The following is a 22,206-nucleotide window of genomic DNA, read 5'->3' on the forward strand; positions in this document are numbered from 1 at the left end:
CGCCGCTGTAAGGTAGCTGTTGCGGCGCCTTCCCGTACTGGTCGGGGGATAAGGAGGAAGCCATCGCTGCCCTCTCGTATAGCGAGCCCGAAGATTGCTTGCGTGACGGGGACGACGATTGGTTCGGCGGAGAACGATAGGTAGCTACGTTGCTTAGGTCAGTCATCTTATCGTTCAGGGTAATCGCCGTGGAGCGATGACATTTAAAAAGAGGTAATGCGACTCATGTCGTCATGTGGATGTATTGCGCGTCGCCAGGCAGGTATAGCGGGGATGGCCTCTATTTCAAGTTCGTCGCGGCGCCAGGCGCAGCGATGACACAGAAATGGCACCCGTAGAGATTGGAGGGCTTACCTGGGACGATTGACTGCGCGGCGGACAGACTCCCGGTTCGCCTGGCAATGCGTCGCAGTTGGATGAAGGCGATTATTGCCCGTCAGAACAAAGGGACGTGTACTGGGAAATGATTGAGCCGATCGATGCTTGTATCATGCGCCAACCTCCGGACCGTGAATACGGTTATTTGAGAACGAGTTGCCCTTGCACTTGAAACCAGGTTCTTGCGTCTGAGCTGTCTGAGGATACAATGCGGCGCGGCGAGGGAGATGAGCACGGCGCGGGTAGAAGATGGGGTCGGGGTAGGTAAAGTATGGTAAGCTGGTCCGCCCTGTTTTAGGTTTGTTTGACGCAGTTCAGACGAAGAATATGTCGTGCTTTCTGGTCTCTGGATGGTTGCAGCAAGCAAAGAACTCCCCTCTTTTTTTTTTTCCTTCCTCGGAAGCTACCTAATTGTAGTGAACCACGGTAAGGTAAGTTGGGTTAAGAGAGCCGGAGGGATTTGGCGGAAGAGGCGTAGTAGTATCTAGGAGCACCGAGGTGACGATGGATGAGAGAACGGATGACGGCAGAGCGGAGAAACCAGCCCGTGAACAGAGTGAACAGAGATGGGTGCGATTCAACCACTTTGCTTCACCTGTCAGACTGGGTAAGTTTTGTGTTTTGTGGTGGCTAATGTATGTCGCGAATCGAGATGACAAGAAAATACGCCACCGTTCTCTTCTAAGACAATATGGCGGGAGCGGAGAAGAGGAAGGGTGAACGGACAGGCAGCCAGCTGGTTTAGTCAGGGTAGAGTCGACTCAAGCCTCTCTCTCTCTCGAAGAATGAGTAGTACGAGCCGCAAAAGGACGGTTGGAACCGGCGGTACAAAAGTAGGGAGGAGAAAGGGGGGCGTTAGGGGGGGGAAACGCGGGGTTCCAGTAGCCGTCGGTCGTCGTTCGGATCAAGTTGAAATCCAGACCAGTGACTAGAAGGCGAGCAATGTATGAACAATGATGAGTATTTTGTTCGATTTTGTCCTTCACCAGATTCGACGGAAGTCGGAAGCGCTGGGCCCAAAAAAAGAGTTGGTTTGCGGGACAAAAAAGTACGAAAAGTTGGACTCGAGACTGGAATTCCTTTTCCTTTGCTGAAAAACACAGGTCGATTGGGGCGGTATTGGCTTGGTCTGGCGTGACGCTGACGAGGGACTCCCACTTGGTTGCTTTTTCGGGATTATCGGCGTTCCACGCGATTCTCGTTGGGCCAGGTCTGCTTTGCCTCAATGCTGTACCTGAGGAAAGACGACGGCGCCCAAAATTAAGTGGAATGGCGGCAAGCCTATCGATCTGGTCAGCCGGTAGGGCTATGGCTCCAGTCGTCTAGTTGGCGTGCGATTGCTAGACCGTGGTGAGGCCGAGAGGAGAGGAGGGGCCCCCCTCAAGAGAATGATTTGTATTTATGGTTTTGGCGCCGGTACTGTATGACAGTGGCGGGGGTGGTCAAAAGGCGCGGCGTTGGTCTCAACCCTGACTTTTGAACTCCCAACTGCCTATGCCAACCGGTTTTGATTGTATTTTTATTTTTGGCCCAAGTGCGTTATATACTTCGGAGGAAAAGACCTATTCAGGTAGCAATGGTCCAGATGAGAGGAGTATTGGCACAGATCAGAAAAGGCGGTAAAAGCCTCAGCGAAGTCTTGGTACTGTATAGTTATTATCTGAGCCGCTTGCGCTGTGACCATCTGTGACTGTCTATCTAATCTAACCCATCACTTTTCATGAGGAGAGGGGAAAGGGGAGGGAGGGGTTTGAAGGATGGATCGCGGCAGGCGGGTGCAGCTTAGATGCATATCAAATTTGAGAGGAAAAAAAAAAAAAAAAAAAAAGGTCAAAAGAGGTTACAGGATTTCAAGCTTTTCCATTGTTTGATGCATGCGTGTTCGGCCAGACTATCAACCCATCCGCCGAGTCTGTCCACGGAGTGGCTACGCAGTAGGTGACCAGAAGCTTGACTAGCAGAGGAGGAGCTCCTGCCAGGTTGCAAAAAGTGCGCCAGCTTCGGCACAGGTGGGGTACATGGAGGGGTTCCCATTTGCCCATGTGTTTAGGGGACTAGGTCAGGGCAGCCAGTGTAAGTGACGAATTCCTACCCTAACAGCCTAGCCACCTGTTAAATGCCTTACTACGCAGTAGCTAGCTAGGCAGAATGCGGATACACACCTATTGGGTAGTATTTTGCGCTGGTAGTGACTGGAGCACGCTGTTTGCTGGCAAAGATGAGTGGAAGGGTCCCCTGGGAACAGCAATTGACTGGCCCCTGTGGGCCCCAGCGGCCTGGTGGCATGTAATCCAGGTTCCCGTAGCTTGACTTACTTGACTCGGCGTCTCAAATACAACAGCTACTGGCCCCGTCAAATGCTGGAAAGCACCAGCGATAGCAAAAAAACTTCGGAGACAAAGTCCGAGGTTGTCTATCGGCTTAAAGCATCTGACGATACGATAACCGAGCCTGAGCATGTATGGCCGCCTCCCCTTACAAATATGATGCTCCCTATCTGTCCGTCAGTCTCTTCGCTCCCTTGTTGTAAATACGGCCATTCGGCGTTCGTCTTGCCATCATGAGACTCGGCGATGCACAGAGTCGTCTGTTAATATCCAACACTCCCTCATACGTCCGTAAGAGAAATCTTTTCCCCCCACGACTGTGCCAACCTCCCACCCTCCCCAACAACAGGATATTTCAGGTTACTGGAGGAATTGGATCCCAGCTCGATCATGCTTGCGTGTGCTTCAGCTGAGCATCCACATCCCGAATATCCAATCTTGAATCTCCGATCTTGCCTCTCACAAAAACCATTTCTTACGCGATCAGCGATCTCGCCAAGCTCACAGGCCTCGGTACAGATGATGGCCCAATGGCCGCATCGACATCGGACGAGCTGGGAAAGCCAAGAGGGCCTTTAATGTGGGCTTCCCGGCCAACGTCCCTGGCCTGCGCACCTCCCTCCAATATACAAACCCAACTCGCTCGGCCTGTGCTGCCAGCTCTGCCAGCTCTGCCAGCTTTTGACACATGAGCACCAGTCCGTGTGCCGCCGTCCCTTCAATTCCAAGACCGGCTCGTCGTAGAAATAACCGGTTCGCTGCCCACTGGGCCAGCTTCTGATATCTCACCCGGTCGTCCGCAGCCGTGCCATGTGATGAGCAGCGCAACAGCAGACGAATGAACCCTGGCTCCACCGTTGCAGAAAGAGAACGAAAGTAAGAGGGGCGGCGCACACACTTGCCTAATCTTTCATATGGTCAAGTTTAAACATTCCCGTTTGTCAGCCGCCCCCCCAAAGCTGGACGACGGATCTCTGCCCAAAAGTCAATGCCGTCATACTATATCCCACTAAGGAAATCCGGCGGGGACCGACAACTTTGCTAGTCGAGACCAGCCATCGCCGGTATTATGTTTCCTTTTCTCCGTCTTTGGGGCCGTCGCAATCATGTCTCGTGAACAAATTTGTGTGAACAGATGCTCGGCCCCCCGTTCGCCCAGCTTTAGAAATATTGTCCGGACGTCAAAAACGCAAAATCTCGGAGACGAGTGAACCCCGGATCGTTACGCGCCCTAGCTTTGTTCCAGAAACACTTTGGCTGTCTCCCTTCTTTGGAGTGGTGGGAAGTCACGCGCACGCGACTCCCTTTCGAAACATTCCACTCAACGCCGAATGGAACCCCCGGAAAGAAGCTGACCGTCGTCCAACCTCACCTGCCGGAAACCACAAGTTCAACTTCATTGTTTTCCTTGCTTTTTCCTCCGTAGGGATAACGGCTATCGTCTTGTTTTGAGTGCCCAGATAAATCGGAGGGTATTTCTTTATTCTTTTTTTTTTTTTAATTTAAACTTTCGTTTTTCTTCTCAAGACCGCGGCCTAGGGAATACAGTCCGATTCGTTTCGCTTTCGGGTTGGCCTTTCGTTGTGCCTTGACGACTTCGGCTTTTCCTCATCCCGTCACCGTTGTCATGGCTGGCAACGGCAATATGCTGACTCACCTCCGGGGAGCCGCCATCCTGGCCCCCTGGGTCCTCTGGTTGCTGCTGGCTGATATGGCCATCTCCCTCCAGTTGCCGCTCAAGTGGCTCGCCCCGAATTTCGTTTATAATTCGTCTTCGCGGATCGCCGAGACGGTGTGGTACTGGATCCAGGTCATCTTTGAGCGCTTCAACGGTGCCAACATCACCTTCTCCGGCGATGCCATCCCACGTGGCGAGTCCGCCATCGTAGTCGCAAATCATGTTGGATGGGCAGACTTTTACATGATCCAGGCTCTCGCCATTAAGGCTGGGATGCTCGGGCGGTGCCGGTACTTTGCCAAGATTCAGCTGCGGATCGTCCCGTTCCTGGGTTGGGGCTTGTGGGCGATGGGCATGCCCATGGTCAGCCGGAACTGGTCCAAGGACAAGCATGAGCTCGACAGAGTCTTTTCGGGCATCATGAATAGATTATGGCCCACTTGTGAGTGCTTTTTAGTCACCTGCCCGAGTCCGTCGACGGACGATCGTTACTAACAGGGAACAGGGCTGATCAGCTTCAGTGAAGCCACCCGCTTCACTAAGAAAAAGTATGAGCAGTCGATTGTCTGGTGCAAGGAGTCGGGTCGTCCGCAGCCGAAGCACCTGCTGTATCCCAGGACAAAGGGCTTCATCACTACCGTGCAGCACCTCAGGAAGGCCCCGCATGTCAAGGCAGTATACGACGTGACGATTGCCTACCAGAGGGGCGGCGACTTCTATGCGGCGCCAACCATGTGGGATACCCTCAGCGTCCCCGGACTGAGCTCGCGGCTGGGATACAAGTTTCACGTCCATGTTCGCAGGTTTCCCATTGAGAGTCTGCCGGCGGATGACGAGCAGCTCGCCAAGTGGCTCGAGAACGTGTGGGTTGAAAAGGGCGAGTGGCTGGACGTGAAGAAGGCCGAGTGGGCATCTGAAGCACAGAGTTAGCTGGGCATTACATGTTGAAGAGATGAAGAGCCCAACAAGCGTGGTATGTTCCTACGTCTAACAGCTTATAATACGTCTGATGACAATCCGGGACAGCATATAATTGCCGTTCAGGCAACGAACCTCTGTCTTATCAAATAGCTTAACAATGCTTCCCATTGAACAGTCAGTTGCCATCGTGCCCTTGACAAGTGATACTTTACGGTATTCCATGGCAAACTCAGTGACATGCCAGACAACCGTAGCCTGGCCTTGTTATCAGTAGGCCTCATATCAAAACACACAGTGTCATCCCGCACAGCCCGCGCCGGCTTAGAATGCTCACTGTGCTCCCATGTCACCTGCAGTCAACGAGGCACCCCTAGCTTGGTATCCAGGCACCGGGACGTCGTCGGAACGGCTCAAATGTTTCGAGAGACGATGTACCGTGAGACAATAATGGCAGGCCCCGCTGGGCTTTATACCGTATAGCATGACTCACAAACAAACGTGAGTGTTCCAACCGGATAGGAACCCGCTCCGCGCACGGGAGGTTATTTTGAAAAGTAGAGATTACAAACGGGCGTTCTGGTTCGGAGGTTGTGGTGTGTTTTTTTTTCCGAGCAGTCAGAGTATCGTCATTGATCCGTAATGGGTAATTTACGAGACTCCTTGGCGAGGGTTCAAGAGGTGGAACCGCGGCGATTGGTTTGTATGGTATTTGAAATGTTCCGGAGGCACTCCCAAAGTTATTTTGTTGTTGTTGTGGACTATGTTTATCATGTGTGTGTGCAGCTGAGATATCAGAAGTGTTGCATTGTGACGGTCTTGTGTTGGGTTACATGATGATGTTTTGGTATGGGCCCAGCTACGGCCTTTGGTACGTGGGTCGCAAACAGAACCATGCCGCTTCTATCTTGACTACAGCGGCATATGTTTTCCGTTCTTGAAGTCCCTTCCATGGTGAGTTGGTTTTATATATATGAAAGATGCAGTGTGGCTAGTGATACTCCTCGCTCCGAAATCTCGGTTCTGCCCGAAGGATGTGGAGGATGATGCCTAATGCCCCCCTATCAGCGGAAACGATGTTTCTCTACTCCGGACAAGAAACGGAGGGCGAACGAGTGTGTAGCCCTACGACTCTTCTTGCCGAAACTCTCGCTGGATCAACACTCATAAATCAGGGCTGGCTTACAACCATTTTCATGGGCCAAACAACGTCTCTTGTCCGAGAACATTTTCACTATCTCCGGAAATCTGATGGCATTGTTCTAAGCCCTTTGATCGAGGAACCTCGATCAAAGGGCTCCTATGGTACATTTCTCAAAGCGCCGTGGTCGTGTGAACACAATAGACCACCAAACATGAACGAGAGCTGTATTTCTCTATGGTCATGGAAAACATCTACTTCAGTCCGTGATTCTGCTTTCAGAGCCTGCCTTTGCTGTAGGTCAACTACATGCTTGCTAAACCGTCCTTATACCAATCGGAAACTTTTACCGTAAACGCAAAACCCTTTCCATCCCTCAAATAAGATACAACAGGCATAACAGTCGTGGCACGTTAACCGTTGAAACCCCGTGTTTCCCTCTTTCCCTCTGGCGGACTACATATGCATTGCATATACCCCAGACATAGATTCTCAGCGAGAGCCATCGGCAATTGCCGTTCCCTTGCCGGTCGAAATAGACTCAACCCTCACGGCAACCGCTTCGGGCCCATGGACGGGCTGTTCCGTCCGATGGGGAAGCCGAAGAGATGGGGGATAAACTCGCAGCAGGGGTTCCAGCAGACAAGACCGCGACACTGTCCGTCTCTCGTAGACCCGTCATCCCAGTCGAGCCACTTTGGCTTAAGCTCTGTCTGTGTAACTGAGTTTTCTCTGATGCCCTTTGCGAGAACTTATCGGGTCCGGCGACAATAGCCAGCAACGCGTCCTCTGGCCACTCAATAGCCTCCGGCAGTTTCCTCCGTTCCTCTGCTTCCGTCTGATTACGAGCCTCCTCCTCCGAAAGTCTCGTCTTCCCAAATGTCGTGAGCTTCCTAGCCGCGTTAGCAATGTTCTTGTCGCGCCTCTTAGTATCGAATAGCTGCCTCGGGGTATCTTGAACCACTCGGATGCCCTCTGAGCGTGGCCCAGTGGCAGCCCTCTTCTCCAGACGACTACTAGGTTCCACGACCGCCGGTCCTTCTCATCTTCCACGCGAATCTTGTGAGACTGCAGGAGCATCACGACTTCCCTTCTTTTCTGGTCAGTGTAAGACCGCTCCACGCTCATGAGCGGCCTGCGCGATTTTGGCTGCGCAAACTTCTCTTATGGTTTTGGTGTTGGCCCGGCTCTCTTGTACGGTGTGCCGTCAGCTTTGTGCCTGACGCCTGCGAAGACTACCGTTACCCCTCCGGAACAGACACTACGGCCGGGCCCGGCGCCGGGCTGTCTGTCGAGGTGAGCAGGGGCCTTCCCGCGGCAACTGCTGTCATGAGCGTACCACTGATACTCGGTGGCATGGTTGGCCTGCCGGGAGAGGAAGGTTGCAAGGTGTTCTGCGGATTTTAAGTGTTGCTGATGTTTCCGCAGCAAAACATAATTTTGATGCTTATGTTACAGTGTTAATCCCCCAAGTGCCGTCTGCCCGTGTCTCCGAACTTTCGGACTTGATCACGCTTACGCCATGGCATGCCACCCCATTCATTTCAGCCGCGTTTCCTCTCTCTTTCTTTTTCTCTGCTTCATGCTACTACAACACAGAGGGTTGCCGAAGCTCGGCTTTTGCGATTGAAAGAGACAAGCAATGCTGGGTACCCGAAAGTCGAGGTCGGGACTGGAATGGCCAGCGACGCAGACTTGCAGCCACTTGTACATGCAGCAGCAAGACAAACGCGTGAAATTGCAGGTCATTCATCCTTTCTTACCCCTCAGTTCCAGAGAAAGGCGGCATTTTGAGACGGAGAAACATCCGTACACTCATTGCTAGAGCCCTGATTCGAGGATACGGACCCGACGCCTTGGGGCACCACAGACGCGGCGCTCCTCAAAGACATGCTCAGGATGGCAAGGCAGACTGTGTCTGACGGATTGAGACAAACTTATAACGAGTTTGGTTCTGAGGTCTAAAAAAAAAAAAAAAAAAAAGTGAGTCGGAACTGGACCCAGTCCGGTGTCATGGTGGCCGTGTTTCCTCACCTCCCAGCCGCCAGCAATAAAGCGTTGGTATTCACACCGCGCGCCCGGATTTTCCAGATCAGATCGTATGATGGAACGATAATTTGAAGCTTCGGCTTCCCAACAAAAAAGAAAACAACCTTAACGGGATGCTCTGCTTCACTGTTACTTCGACTGTAGGGTCATGCGGGCAATTTTCCAGGGGCAAACGGTTATTGGTGGCCACACGGTCATTGAGAAAGGCGATCATTCGCCGGCAACCTCTCCGACGTGACGTTGCCAGACACCTAAAAAGAACTTAGTTTGCTGCCTGTTGTTTTTGTAGGAAAGAAGTGCTGAAGCACGGCTTCATTCCAGTAGTGAAGTGTTTGCCCCATCGGCATACGCTAATCATAATGGCAAAGTCAATTGCCGCGCAGTAGTAGAAAGATGGAGGTCGCTACGCTTGTCAAAAACCCCCACACGGGCCGCTTGTTGATGTCTGCACCTGTGGGATTCCTTCCGATCACAAGAAAGATGTTGATCAGAGTGGCTCACCGCAACTGTAGATCACGGATCCGGGGCATACTAGCCGTCTCGCCTTCATGAAGATCGCAAAGCCGTCACTGAGCAAGGTATTCAGAATCCCCTTACCCGCTTCCGTTCTCAATTCCTTTTGGGCTTGGACGAGATCCTATCTCCCCTCTCCCCCCCAAAGGACGAGCACGATAATAAGCGCATCGCCGTTGAGGGACCTGGATAGTTTGGAGAGTTGGGAAAGCAATGGCCGTGCAAACGAGCAGCTGACTCGGCGATCTTTTGGACATGGCACGACCTTGAAGTTACCCGAGCTTGGTCTGTGGCACAGGGCACAAGACAAGGATGGGTCCGGGGTAGAGGTTTCTTGACCACCGGCACGACGCCTGCTCAGACGCGGAAATGCAATCGCATGAGTCGTTAAGGCTGTCTGGGGCTGCTGCAAGGACACGGTTAAATTTCCAACGAGACTTCCAAGAGACCGAGCTTTCTGGCATGCTTAGGATGACAGGCGCGGCGAGTGTCGACGACACCGGTGACCTATTTCCGAGCCATCCAAGACCCTAGACCCGATGTCTCTAGAGAGTGAGACAAGGCGTTTATGCTAAGGATGAACAGGAACTTTTGAATAAAGTCGACCATTCCCTAACCCCAGATCAGTTGTCAACAAGCTGTGCCGTTGCATACAGAGAGAACGAAAGGGTGATTTGTGGCTCAATGGGACTGGGCGAGCTTCATTGGCCAAGTCGGTTGTTTCGCCAGACGCAGGGCCGGGGGCCGAAGTCAACACGTTAAAGTGGTGCTGTGTGAGAGAGGCGGCGGCCGATAGAATGGGACATTTGGAGGAGGAATCTCGATTTGGCGCCGCAACCCCCCCAATTCGCAGGTTGGGGTACGCCTGAAGGAGACATTGCAATAGGCTGGCTCCCAGTTCAATGACAGCGAGGCTTTCGGGAAGCCGGTGTGCTGGGAGGGCAGGGTATGATGGCAGGGATACTCTCGACGACGACGATTGAGTGTTTGGGAACCATGGCTCGAGGTATACGAAAGTAACAAGAATGGACAAAAGCTAGTCGGTGAGACAAGGCACGAGACTGAGAATAGTATTGTTGATAAAATAAAATAAAATAAAAATAAAAAGTGAACAAACAGAGCATTTTGAGTTGAGGGTGTTGGCCTGCAGCACAAAGGCTCACACTTGCCGGACCCCCCGCATATAGGGAAATACAATTCGCAGCGATTCGGTGGTTGAGAATGCATTTGTACTATTGTGCTGTCCGCGGGATCCTTTCGTCACCTTGTCGTCGATTGGACGTGAAGGCCAGGGATGACGAGATGGGCGACATCATGCGGGCGGAACACTTGGCGCGGGCGTTTTGGGGATTTGGGGTCTAAACTTGCCCAGCATGCCAATGCTGTTTGGGGACCAGTAAACATCTGATGGAGGGGACGAGGGACACGATGAAAGGCAGAGGTGAGTTGAGTGGTCCCGGTGAGGAAGAGACGAGGCGGTGGGTGCGCATGATGGTTGGTTGGATGGATGGATGGATGGATGGATGGGTTTGTCACCTCATTTGGACGTCGTGAGATGGTGGTGCCAGCGTCTGCCGTTGTAAGGGCCATAGGGACAGTAGGGACCTTAGGTTGACGTAAAGGGAACAGTCGAAACCGTTCTTGACAGCCCCAAGCGTCCTTGTTTACCATGCAGTGGCCCCAACCTCCAGCCAAGCTCCCAGAACTTACTCAAGCTTGTCTCGATTTGATGTGTGTTAAGTGTTCGGAGCGGCGTGTGGAGCACGTTTCCCCCTCGCCGTTGTCTTCGGCTTTCTAGACCCCATTTTACTCCGCTGACATGTTGCACACCGTTCCATGACACCTACTAGTAGGTGGCGCTCGTGAGCCGGCTGGCTGCGTCGTTGTAACATTTGGGCCAACTGCACATCTATCCGACCACGCTAAGGCTGATGGCGAGTATATTTGTGTGTGTTCATGGGGGGGTGTGTGTGAGAGAGAGTGGATGGGTGGGTGACGATACACACCTTGACTGCGTATCGAGTATCGCAAAGATTGCCAGTGAACATATGTAGGCCTAGGTGCAGATGCAAGTCGGAGCACATTACATAAGAGGTAGTGCGAAAGGGTTGCTGAGTTGCTGTCGGTTGTGGTCTTCACCATGGAAGACACTCCCCACCAATCTCATGAAGCGCTTCTTGGGGTTGTTACTTGGCATCAAGATAATCAAGAGTTGTATGGCAACTTTGCAACCTTTGCCTGGAACGGTGTAAAATGTGAAGCAATGCAGTCTAGTATGCTTGCGTTAGTCCTCTTGACGAGCCGTGGCTGGCCGTCATTCTCTTGGAGGCTATGCAACCCAATTCTACACATGTAGCTGCTAAGCACAGCGGAGGAAAATAGCAACAGTGACATCCCTTGTTTGCCGCTTCCCTTTGTTCCGATAATGAGTAGATCAAGAGGGTCACGTTTGATCGAATCGCGTCAGTACGTATCAGTATCTACACCTGTGTCTGTCAAAGCTTTAGAACGGCGGTTGCTGAACCCGTTCATCCTGGAGCTGATAGTCAAATTCGAGGCTTGTGTCCCATCTTTCTGCCACACTCTCTCAACCTGAGACACCCCGGACTGGGAACGCTCAAGGTAGATCAACGCAATTCCAAGGGGCCCGGTTCAAAGGCAAGTCGTTTGCACTCTTCTCAAAGGAATACATCCCAGGTCGGATTGTCGACGATCTCAGCGTGGTTCAAAGCGATCCGCAGCCCCAGAAGGCAAGGAGGGATATTACCTTGGATGCCAGCAGCAGGGGGTCCCATGGCTCAAGATTGAGGATTACAACCGTTTTGCGTGAAAATCAAAGCGGGCAACGGGGGCGGCTCCCACTCCTTAGACACGTCTAAACAGATACAGGTGCCGGAGTGCCGCGGCTGTGACGGAATATAATAAGCAGCGCGCACCAAGAGGTTGCTCCGTGTCACGGCGGGATATGAGCATAGCCACAGAAACGTGGTGAGGGTGTGGGCGTCGTCCGGCTGCAGGAAAGCGGCTGGGATTGGGAGACCAGCTGACTGTCTCTGACCATGATGGCATGGGCTGGGGGGCGGGAAGCCCCAATGCCAGTTCCATGTCTTGCCCCCAGACGTATGTTGGTGCTTGAAGCCGACACGCGGCGCCTCAGCATGCCGTATTAGATTAGCATTGCCAAAGGTACTATAAACCTCAAAAGGCAACTTGAGCGGTAAATCATGGTTTGAGGTGTACGTATGGTCAGAATAGTTGATATCGAGCAGATGTGTTCCTTTTTGCTAGTATTGGGTTGCCCGCTCTCGGTGTTTGTGTTGGAGCCTAAGAATATAACGCTTTAATCGCGTTAATCTGCCCTGATGGGTTCCATTTTAGCCTCCGCCTCGGTGTCGGCGTTGGTGTGGCTAGGGGCTGAGATGCGGAAGACCGAAGATGGGATAGCCGTGCTTGTGGGATGGCATTTGGACCCTTGGAGCGGAGGCGCCGGCTGGTGATGCCCTTTTCATGGATGGCATTTGCTTGTGCAGGACGGTAGGTCCAAGGCATGCAAGCCAGCCAAAGCTTGGAGTGACAATTAGACAATTGAAGCAAAGTTTTTTTTATGTGACCGTGCCAAGGCAAATGACTGTTTTTGTTGCTGCCCTTTCTCTCGCTCACGTGTTGAGACACCCATCCGGACGGCCATGTCTGTGTTGATGAAAGAGGGGTTGCATAGCAGTCGTAGATGCGTCAGAGGCAAAAGGCTAACGCAAAATATAAGCCGCAAAGGACAACAGACCAAGAGTATTGAATGTCCGGTTGAATCCGATACAAGGGGAAATGACACTATGAACACAATGAGGAAGAAAAGGGGCAACACAGAATAAGGCCAAGCAACACAGACAACTAGGAGATAGATAGGCTGAAGATCCTATGTGTCCTGTGGGTACGATTATCTCCAAACATAAAAGGAGGGGAGGGGTACTAATGCGTGCGTGATGTGATGTGTTACTTGGTGTCGGACTAGCTGCAGGCTGGATTGCTTGCAGGCAGGGCCTTTATGATGGCGGTGATTCTCGTCCTGTGCTCGCTTGATTTTCTTTTTGCAAGCTGCCCGCCCGGCAGTCCGTTGTTTGTCTTTCCCCCCTGTTCCTCTTGTCCTTCGGAGTCACCCGGCATCTGTTATTCTACTTGAAAGTCCAGGCACATGTGGGAGAGTGGATTCAAAGTGAGAAATGAGCGGGTTTGTAAGCGGATGAAGGAAAAAAAAATAGGTGGCAGGCATACAGAACAATCGGGCAGAGAGGGGGGGCCGAATGGACCAGGGTGGAGGAGAATGGGAGAAGGAGGAAAAAGAAAGAAAAGAAAAGGAAAATAAAGATACTGAAGAAAACTGATTGAAGCGAAGCAAGCGATGCGATGCGGAAGACAATTCAGTGCATGCCAACACAACTGCAGCTCATTGCGGTAAATAATTATTATTTTATTTCATTTTTCTCATAGTCCGGGCAGTCTGTTCCAGGTTGTTGATTTGTTTCCAGTGGACAAAACCCCCGAGTGGTCCCTCCCAGCGCGGCCCTCTCCCGCCAGATCAGGCCCCCGCCCAGCCTAGGCCAGCAGAGCATGATCAAGCAAGTACCGTGGTACCTACCTTAGTAGTACGGACGGGAATACCGTCCAATGTATGAGGCGTGCCCTGGTGCCCCTGCTTGCTCTATAGTTCCTGCCCTGGTGTAGTTGCAGCTTGTGGGTGCCCTGGACCGGACTGGCTGACTTGGCTTGGGTAGGCGCCTCCACCCTCCTCCTTCCTGCCAAAAAGTGTGAGGAGAAGGGGAGGAAGGAGCCCCTTCCCCTTCCCACCATCGTGCCTTCCCTTCCCTCCCACCCCCAAAAGTCTCACACACACACACCACCCGACTCCCCGACTCCCCGACTCCCTCGCTCGTGTTTTAGCGAGTAGGCTAACCAGAACCAGACCTAAACTGGATTGGGTAGAGGTACGTTGTGTCGCATACATAGTTAGCGTATCATGCATGTACTTCTACCAGGTCTTTCCCAGAGAATCCCGGCTTCATTGGTCAGACCAGACCCTTCCCCGCTTAAACCATCCACCCCGACCACTGAGTCTGCTGAAGGCCCCATAATATGGACGCGACACTGCTAAATGCTCTCTGGGCACGGTTTGACTGGACTGCTGCCGACCTTTAGGCAAGAGTGCTAAGGCAAGAGCAAGAGCAAGGTAATGAGTGACTGACACCATCATCACAAAGGGCCACCCTGCGGCGTGAACTTTGGCGTGTGCCGTTCCCTTAACTTTTTTTTCTCCCTCCTGCTCCCGTGTTTTGTTTGACGACGACACACAGTCCAGCATCCCGTACGGCCAACGGTACTGCGCTGCGAGCTCTGTTCCTCCGACAAGCATACACCACGCCTTGCCTTCGCCTTCGCCTTCGCTTTCCCCTCGTCCACTTTCGAGTCGGCCTCTTCCTTCCCCTGCTTGGGACAAGACATTGAATCAGTCCAAGTCGGCCAGCCGGCACTGCTACCCGCGATCGATCACGACCCGTCCCTGTCACGTCAAGTCTACATTTTTCCAGCTCTCGAACGTCTATACCGGCTCCCCGATTGCCCGACGTTCGCTGGCTATTCGTGCCGAATACCTTCGTTCCTAGCCTTCCACCTCGCGACTCTTTTAGCAGCCCATTGTGGTCAACTACTTGAGCTTTCTCTCGCTTGCTGCGCCTCGAGATTGCTCACGTCAATACCCGTCATGTCTCGTGGTCTGGCTTGCCTGTAGTCTTGGCCACTTGCCAGACAAACTGGCTCTCACTCGGTGTTACCGGGTTGAACCAATTCTCGACGCTGCACAAGCCTTGATCTTCCTTCACCTAGATATCGCAACAACACCCTTTCAGTCAGTACTCGCTCGCCGAGACGAAGCAAACCGGCCAATGGTATCGTCACAATCGGGGATCTCGCCCACCTCTTCCCAATCATGGAACCACAACCCAACATGCTGGCGCCCCCGGCCGTGACCTCTCTCCGGTCACAGGCCGGCGCCATGGAACGATCCCTAAGCGAAGATATTCGAGAGGAACGAGAAGAGCTACGTGAGGCTGCCGAGCAGACTCTCAACGTTATTGTCGATCTCAACCTCGACGGAACTATTCGATGGGTCAGCCCGTCATGGACCGACGTTATTGGCACCCAACCCGAGTCGGTTAAAGGAACTGCTATTGCCGACCTGATCGTCAGCGACAACAAGACTATTTTTGCAGACACTGTCGAGTCCATGAAGTCAGATGACTCGCGAAGCCAACGAGTGCGCTTCACAGTTGCATGTGGCCCATTATCAAAACTGCTTCCGCTCCAGGACCTTCAAAATTCGGATACCGATGAGCCCGAAGGTTGCGCACCTGGTGCTATCGACCTGGAAGCCCAGGGGATCATGGTCTATGACGGGGTCTCGGGAGGAGAAAGTCATGTGAGTTTACTATGCTGTTCCACCGAACGAATTTCCATCAGCTAACCACCTCGCGCACTAGACGATGTGGATGATCCGCCCTTATATCGCGCCTCGGGAAATCAAGATTGACCTGCCCGCTGTCATTGTAGACTCGCTCGGATCTGGTGCCGAGGTCCTCGCTAGCTACCTGACACAGCTTGCAGAGTCCGGAGTGGACGACCCCGAAAACCACCCGCCGCCATTACCGGTGTTGTGCCGCATTTGCGAGCGCCAAATTTCGCCGTGGTGGTTTGAGAAACACACCGATCTATGCTTGCAAGAGCACAGGGCGGAGATGGATGTACAAATGGCACAAGACAGTTTGACAGAACACCGGCATCTGATTGTGAGGGTTTTGGATGCTCTTGAGGCTCGAAAAAGCCGGTCATTGACTGGTGACCAACTCACACCCCCCGCGGCCGAGTATAAGGGAATGCCCATCGGCCCTCCTCCATCAGCTCAGTCGTCTCCAGGAAGTTCAGTATCGCAGTCGAGGGAAAGATCAAGTGGTTTCGGCCACTCACGAGCACGTTCTTTTGCAATTAGACGCCCTCAAGCTAGGATTGTTGAACTGCTGCTCGATCTTTGCGATACTGCCATCGAGATCAGTACCCCGGCTGTCAAGGAAGCCTCTTCTCAAAATCCAGGCGAGATCAGGACACAGTCACCTCAGTCAGAATCCCGCATCTCACAAGTCATGCAATGGCAATCGCCCAGCACCAATACTTTGGAACAGGAACAGGGTCTAGCATTGCTCTGTGCCGACACCGAGAAAGCTGCCAAGACCAAAGTTGAGGCAGTTTTCCGACACCGCAAGATTATTGAGTATGCCGAGCGCATTAGAATTGAGTTCGCCGTCATTGTCCAAGACTGTATTGACGAGGCCATGCGCAAGGCGGCTAGGATTGCTGCAGGCAGACTGAGTGATTCAACCGAGGACGAAGAGGAGGAGGGTACTACACCTGCCCAGGAAGAACTTTTTTTCCAAGGCTCCTTCGAAAACCCTTCTGCCCTCGCGGCTGCCTTACAGAATGCCAGCCTCAACAGTAACCTCGATAGGCCACGACCAACATCTTTCGTGGAATCTACGCGCTCAAGTAGCCCTAGAGAGTGCCCGACGCCACGGTCAAACTTGGGAGGCATTAATCTTGCTGGGCCAGCTCGCGAGTCAAGACGAGAGTCTTTACTATTCGAGAGTGATACCGGAGACAGTGACGGGAGCATCCGATCATCTTCTGTGGCATCAAGACAACCCCCCCGGACCGATTCACCCATATCCGAGTTTGGCGACCTACGCCGGGCCGCCAGCGCCAGGCAACATCATCGCAGGAGCATCATTCTCCCTGGCACATCTTCTCCTCGGCGCCAGGAATCTCCTTCGCGCAACACCCAGCCCTCATCTCCCCTTAGGATAATCAAACCACGCAACTTCCCTTTCCCACATGATGGTATTACATCTCCTGAAGCCTCTCCGTTGCTGCCGGGTAGCGAGTTCAGCTCACCAGCTCATCTTCCGATCAGCCACCACCGAAGACAGTCATCCGCTGCCATGTCGGAGTTTGTGATGAAGGGACCGCCGTCCCCAAGAATGACAGCTCACCAGCCCCCGCCACAAGCGCGACCGGCACCACCTTCCATTAAAGATTTTGAGATCATAAAGCCTATCAGCAAAGGTGCTTTCGGCAGCGTCTACTTGTCCAAAAAGAAGTCCACTGGTGAGTACTTTGCGATCAAAGTGCTCAAGAAGGCAGACATGGTCGCCAAGAACCAAGTTGGAAACGTCAAGGCAGAGCGTGCCATCATGATGTGGCAAGGCCAAAGCGATTTCGTCGCCAAGCTATATTGGACATTTTCTAGCAAAGACTATTTGTACCTTGTCATGGAGTACCTCAATGGTGGTGACTGTGCGTCTCTCATCAAGGTTCTTGGAGGCCTACCTGAAGACTGGGTAAAGAAATATCTCGGCGAGGTGGTCCTTGGCGTAGAGCATCTTCACAGCCGCGGCATCATTCATCGCGATCTCAAACCTGATAACCTCCTTATCGATCAAAAAGGTCACTTGAAGCTCACTGATTTTGGTCTATCGCGTATGGGCCTTGTTGGCCGGCAGAAACGGGCACTCGACAGCCAGAACGTCGACCCTACACCTGACCTGCTCAAACAAGGGCCTTTTGCCCGTTCGGCGTCCTTGGCATCTTCGCGATCTACCTCGCTGGATCTCCATGGGAACATGCATTCTCCGAGCATGACACCACAGATGACACCGGATACTGGATCTAGCGCCGGGCAGCCTTCGTATTTCGCTTTGGGTAGCCTCGACGCCCGCCGCGTCTCTAGCCATCGCAGCGACAGTGGCGGTAGTGAGACGCTCGCTCGCATGCTCAACAGTTTCTCTTTGAACGACCAAGAGCCGAACACACAAGCTCACAATCCACCACCGCCTCACGATGAAGCGACTGACAGCACCGGGCAAGCCTCGCCGGATCTGACGAATCTGCACCACCCTAGCACTCAATCCAGCATTGACTTCCTAGGCAAGAGCACTCCTCCGCAGTCTTCCATGATGCCGCCACCAATGGCCTTGTTTGACCCAGAAGACACGAATCGCCGTTTCGTTGGAACCCCGGACTACCTGGCCCCTGAGACCATCAAAGGCGAGAAACAAGATGAGACCAGCGATTGGTGGTCTGTTGGTTGCATCATGTTCGAGTTTCTATACGGTTTCCCGCCTTTCCATGCCGACGAAGCAGAACAAGTTTTTGAAAACATTCTGGCGCGCAAGATTCAATGGCCTGACGAGAACGAATGCGAGCCAATCTCTGATGAGGCCAAAGATCTCATTAACAAGCTACTCTGCATGGAACCTCAATCCCGATTAGGAGCTAACCGAGAAGAGAAATTCCCTACTGGTGGCGATGAAATTCGCGCCCACCCCTGGTTTGAGGGCATCAACTGGGAGACTCTACTCCAGGATGAGGCTCAGTTTGTGCCACAGCTCGAGCACCCTGAGGATACCGAATATTTCGACGCCCGTGGAGCTGTTCTCCAGTCCTTCGCTGAGGAGATGGAGGACCAGTTGTCTCCGCCTGTATCCGGACCTGGGTCGGACTACCCTGACAGACCACACGATGCATTGTCCCGTGTTCGATCTCAGGTCAACTCGATCAAGCGCAATCTGATGCCTCTTCACATCCCTCCTCACGTCAGAGATTTGAAGAGCCGCCGGCTTAGTGAGCCCGTCGTTGCCGATGACTTCGGTAGCTTTACCTTCAAGAACCTTCCAGTACTGGAGAAAGCCAATAAGGATGTTATCCAGAAACTCCGCGCAGAAGCATTGGCAGCTCAGAGCAAACCGACCGTCATAAGCCCTGGTGGAAGTGTTACATCACCCGGTCCGGCCCTAGAGGGTAGCCCTGTCCTGGCAAATCCTGTCCAAAGAACAATCTCGAATGCGAAGAACCGGCCGCAATCGCCCTCTGGATTGAGTCATGCCAACTCGTCTCCCAGCAGGGCGTCCCAACCTTCCTCGCCGCTGCTGGTATCCTTCGTTGCTGGCCAGGGAAGCGAAGGCAGGCGCAAAGCATCCAGCAATTCTTCGAGTCTTTCGCACCAATCGAACATTCCTCATCAGCCAACGTCACTTGAGATACCCCGTGTACCCCCAAGTTTACAAAAGGCAGCGACGAGCGCAGCTGCCTCCCCAGTGAAGAGCCGCGGCGCGGGACCGCCACCCCCCCTTGCTCTTTCACCTCAGAAAATCGTGTCAACGCCTCGCCAGGCTTCAAGTAGCCGATCAAGATCCCTGACAGTAGGCTCGCAGTCTAATGAGGGTAGTCCGATCACTTCTGATGTTCTGGCTCATCATCGTAACCGCCGCAGCCAAGTGTTCGACATGTCGCCGTCTTCATCCGATAACGAGGGGGAAAAGCATAATGCGCTACTTCGGGTCCAACGCCGCCGTCAAAGTTCTCGCCGTCTATCGCAAATCGCTTTCGATGGAGGACCGATGTTCCGACCCTTGGACGTGTTGATATGCGAGGACCACCCCGTCTCCCGAATGGTCATGGAGAAGCTTTTGGAGAAACTTCGCTGCCGAACCATCTCGGTGGCGAACGGCTCTGAAGCTGTGAGGTTTGCTATGAGCGAGATCAAGTTTGACATCATCTTCTTGGAGTATAGGTTGCCTCAGATTAATGGCGCCGACGTAGCACGAATGATTCGGGAGACTAAGAACACAAACTCCCATACGCCCATTGTCGCCATTACGGCTTACCTCAAAGAGCTGCAAGCTCCTCACTACTTCGATTCCTTGATTGAGAAGCCCATTTCCAGTTCTAAGCTGACGGAAGTTTTGAAAAACCTCTGCCAATGGAAACCGGAATCGCCTGGCATCAATTACTCAATGTCCCTGTCACTGCCTCACCCGGTTCCGTCTGGCCTTCGGCAGGCGAGCTCGCGAACTGATGACAGCCCGACCTCTAGCTCATCTTTGTTTGCAGGGCGTCCGGGTAGCAGCGTGGTTACCTCGAGCCGTGAGGACTCCATCAGTTCTAGTCTCTTTGGTGACTCTGAGTCGGTGTCAACAGATGACGTGCCGATGGTCATAAGCCGGAAAGCAACAGGAGACTGGGAAGAAGGCGGGTTGGGTATTCGGGAAGATGATACCACGCAACTCAGCCACTCCCCGAAATCATTGCCGCAGCTGCTTACGCAGCAGTCTGCGCCCGGGCAGCTTGAGCACCCCCGAAAGTCTTCTTCTCAACACTCCGTGGAGAAACTGAAAGCAAGGAAGGAGCACATGGAGAAGCGGCATGCGGAGGGCACCGACTCAGCCGACGATGAGGACGAAGAGCTTGGTCTGGGGAGAGAGAAGCATTTCCGAGGCAAGCCACTGCTACCTAGCTCAAAGCTAGGTATTGAAATGATGAGAGCCGACAGTCATGACAGCGTTACAATCGGCTCAGAAAGCACACCGGAGCCTGTCACCCAGGTTGTGACCCCCTCGAAAGAGATGGATGTGACGTCTTTCGAGAACCTGCAAGGCGCTGCGGCCCGAACGCCGCCGGACAGCGGAGTCGGCGCAGAAGACAAGGCTTCTGCTCCTGATGTTGAGGAAACCCCGAGACCGCAGCCGGCAAATCGAGATGACAATGCGGACGAGGAACCCACCCCGCGACCCTTGGAGAGGTCTGGTGTGATGAGTACCCAATAGGGTAAGAAGGCACTTGCTACAGACAAGAAGGGGTGCATAAATTTACCCACCGCTGATGCCCATTAACATTTGGGCAATGCAGCTTCCGACAGATATGGAACATTTCTTTTATTTTCTTCAATTGTTTTCCCGACAGCGAGGCGTTAAGTGGGGACAACAGCGACACGCAGACTGCATCTTTTCCTTGAGTTAACACGGACTTTGGACGGCTTTGGCGTTTACGGTTCAAGTGGAGTGGTTCGATTCTGGAAGCCCCTCCGATTGAAAGACAGGCCGAGAATGCGGGATGGAACGAACGATGGGAGGGGTTTATCTTTCTTTTGTTGCATTTGCATTGTAGGGTAGATGTGAAGTTGTTGCATCGCCATGCATGCCAACTCTCATTCATCAGCAGACTTTTTTCTTCTCTTTTCTCGTTCTTTTTTTTTTTTTTCTGTTTCTATATTTGTTCTGTGTCTACACAATCTAGGCTCTCTACTCCCTACTGCATCGGTACATGGAAAGAAGGGCAGGATACGGGGTTCTGAACGCGGCATGGCTGGATGCCCGCAACTTGATCATGGTTCCTCGTCTAGATGTAGGCTGGGTGAAATGATGAGCTGAGTTCACGAGTACTCTTAAGTCAGGCTTGCTGCGTTGAGAAAAAGGGGGAGGTCTATTCCTAACGTGTTTTGCGCTTTTGGTTCCTATACTCGATCTATTCGATCATAAAAGTAAGGGGGGAAATACGACTGAATCAAAACAAAAGGCCCTCTAAAAAAAAGAAGACTGAATACAGAAATTACCAAAATGCGGTCTCATCATTCTGCTTGTGAACTTACCTATAGCATTGGGAAAGGATTATCATTTGCTATGTCTAAGATGTGTTTACGATTAGGGATGTTCATTCATGGAGGCGTTCTTGGCACTCTGGGGCCCCTACAGAGAGGTTTCGCTTCGGTCATATGTTTAACGAACGAACCAAGTCAATATCCAAAGTGTTACAACAGTGGCGAAGATGTGTAAGAACAAGTGGCTTAGCGCGTCACGGGTGGCACTCGGACGCGTGCTGTTGAAGGTACCAAATAGTATGTCAGTCGTAGTTGAGGAGGAACCTTGTTGGAGAGACGAGGCCTCTGCGGGTGGGTTGTCACGGTTGTGTATATCCAACTCGAGTGCGGTAAAGTGTAAAGTGTATTTTGTGTGGCGAGAGAGGGAGAGGGGGGAAAGAAAGATAGGGAGAGAGACAGACTTAGAGAGCAAGGAGGGGGGAATGGTGACGGAGAACTGTCTACTTCACACGCACGCGCACGTACACACACATACACATACATCTGCTTGGCACGGCAAGGTTAGACTACATAGATTTTGAGGCTGGAGTCGTCCGAAGAAGAACAGGGTTCTGAGAATACGCAATGAGCCAGCACGGACGAGAATGGTCCGGTCCGTCTCCTCTTCATCCGCACCCCCCCCTCCTCCTCTTCCTCCCTCCTTTTTCCCGTCTCGATCTCCGTGTGTTTGTAT

At 52.7% G+C, this 22,206-nt stretch overlaps 3 protein-coding genes across 3 annotated transcripts; 2 read left to right on the plus strand and 1 right to left on the minus strand.

Moving 5' to 3' along the window:
• Positions 1 to 4,332: 4,332 nt before the first annotated feature.
• CTRU02_208768 (1-acyl-sn-glycerol-3-phosphate acyltransferase) lies at positions 4,333 to 5,313 on the plus strand (the record flags this gene model as incomplete). Its single annotated transcript, XM_036724815.1, has 2 exons — positions 4,333 to 4,825; positions 4,889 to 5,313. 2 exons carry the CDS (start codon positions 4,333 to 4,335, stop codon positions 5,311 to 5,313), a joined length of 918 nt encoding a protein of 305 aa, XP_036583447.1.
• A 1,670-nt stretch (positions 5,314 to 6,983) lies between these two features.
• Positions 6,984 to 7,570, minus strand: CTRU02_208769 (uncharacterized protein; the record flags this gene model as incomplete). Its single annotated transcript, XM_036724814.1, has 2 exons — positions 6,984 to 7,335; positions 7,404 to 7,570. 2 exons carry the CDS (start codon positions 7,568 to 7,570, stop codon positions 6,984 to 6,986), a joined length of 519 nt encoding a protein of 172 aa, XP_036583446.1.
• Positions 7,571 to 14,981: 7,411 nt separating this feature from the next.
• On the plus strand, positions 14,982 to 20,703 carry CTRU02_208770 (response regulator receiver RIM15p; the record flags this gene model as incomplete). Its single annotated transcript, XM_036724813.1, has 2 exons — positions 14,982 to 15,470; positions 15,532 to 20,703. 2 exons carry the CDS (start codon positions 14,982 to 14,984, stop codon positions 20,701 to 20,703), a joined length of 5,661 nt encoding a protein of 1,886 aa, XP_036583445.1.
• Between the last annotated feature and the right edge of the window lie 1,503 nt (positions 20,704 to 22,206).

The sequence above is a fragment of the Colletotrichum truncatum genome, assembly GCF_014235925.2.
Source record: "Colletotrichum truncatum strain CMES1059 chromosome Unknown Contig_0005, whole genome shotgun sequence".
Taxonomy (NCBI): Eukaryota; Fungi; Ascomycota; class Sordariomycetes; order Glomerellales; family Glomerellaceae; genus Colletotrichum; species Colletotrichum truncatum.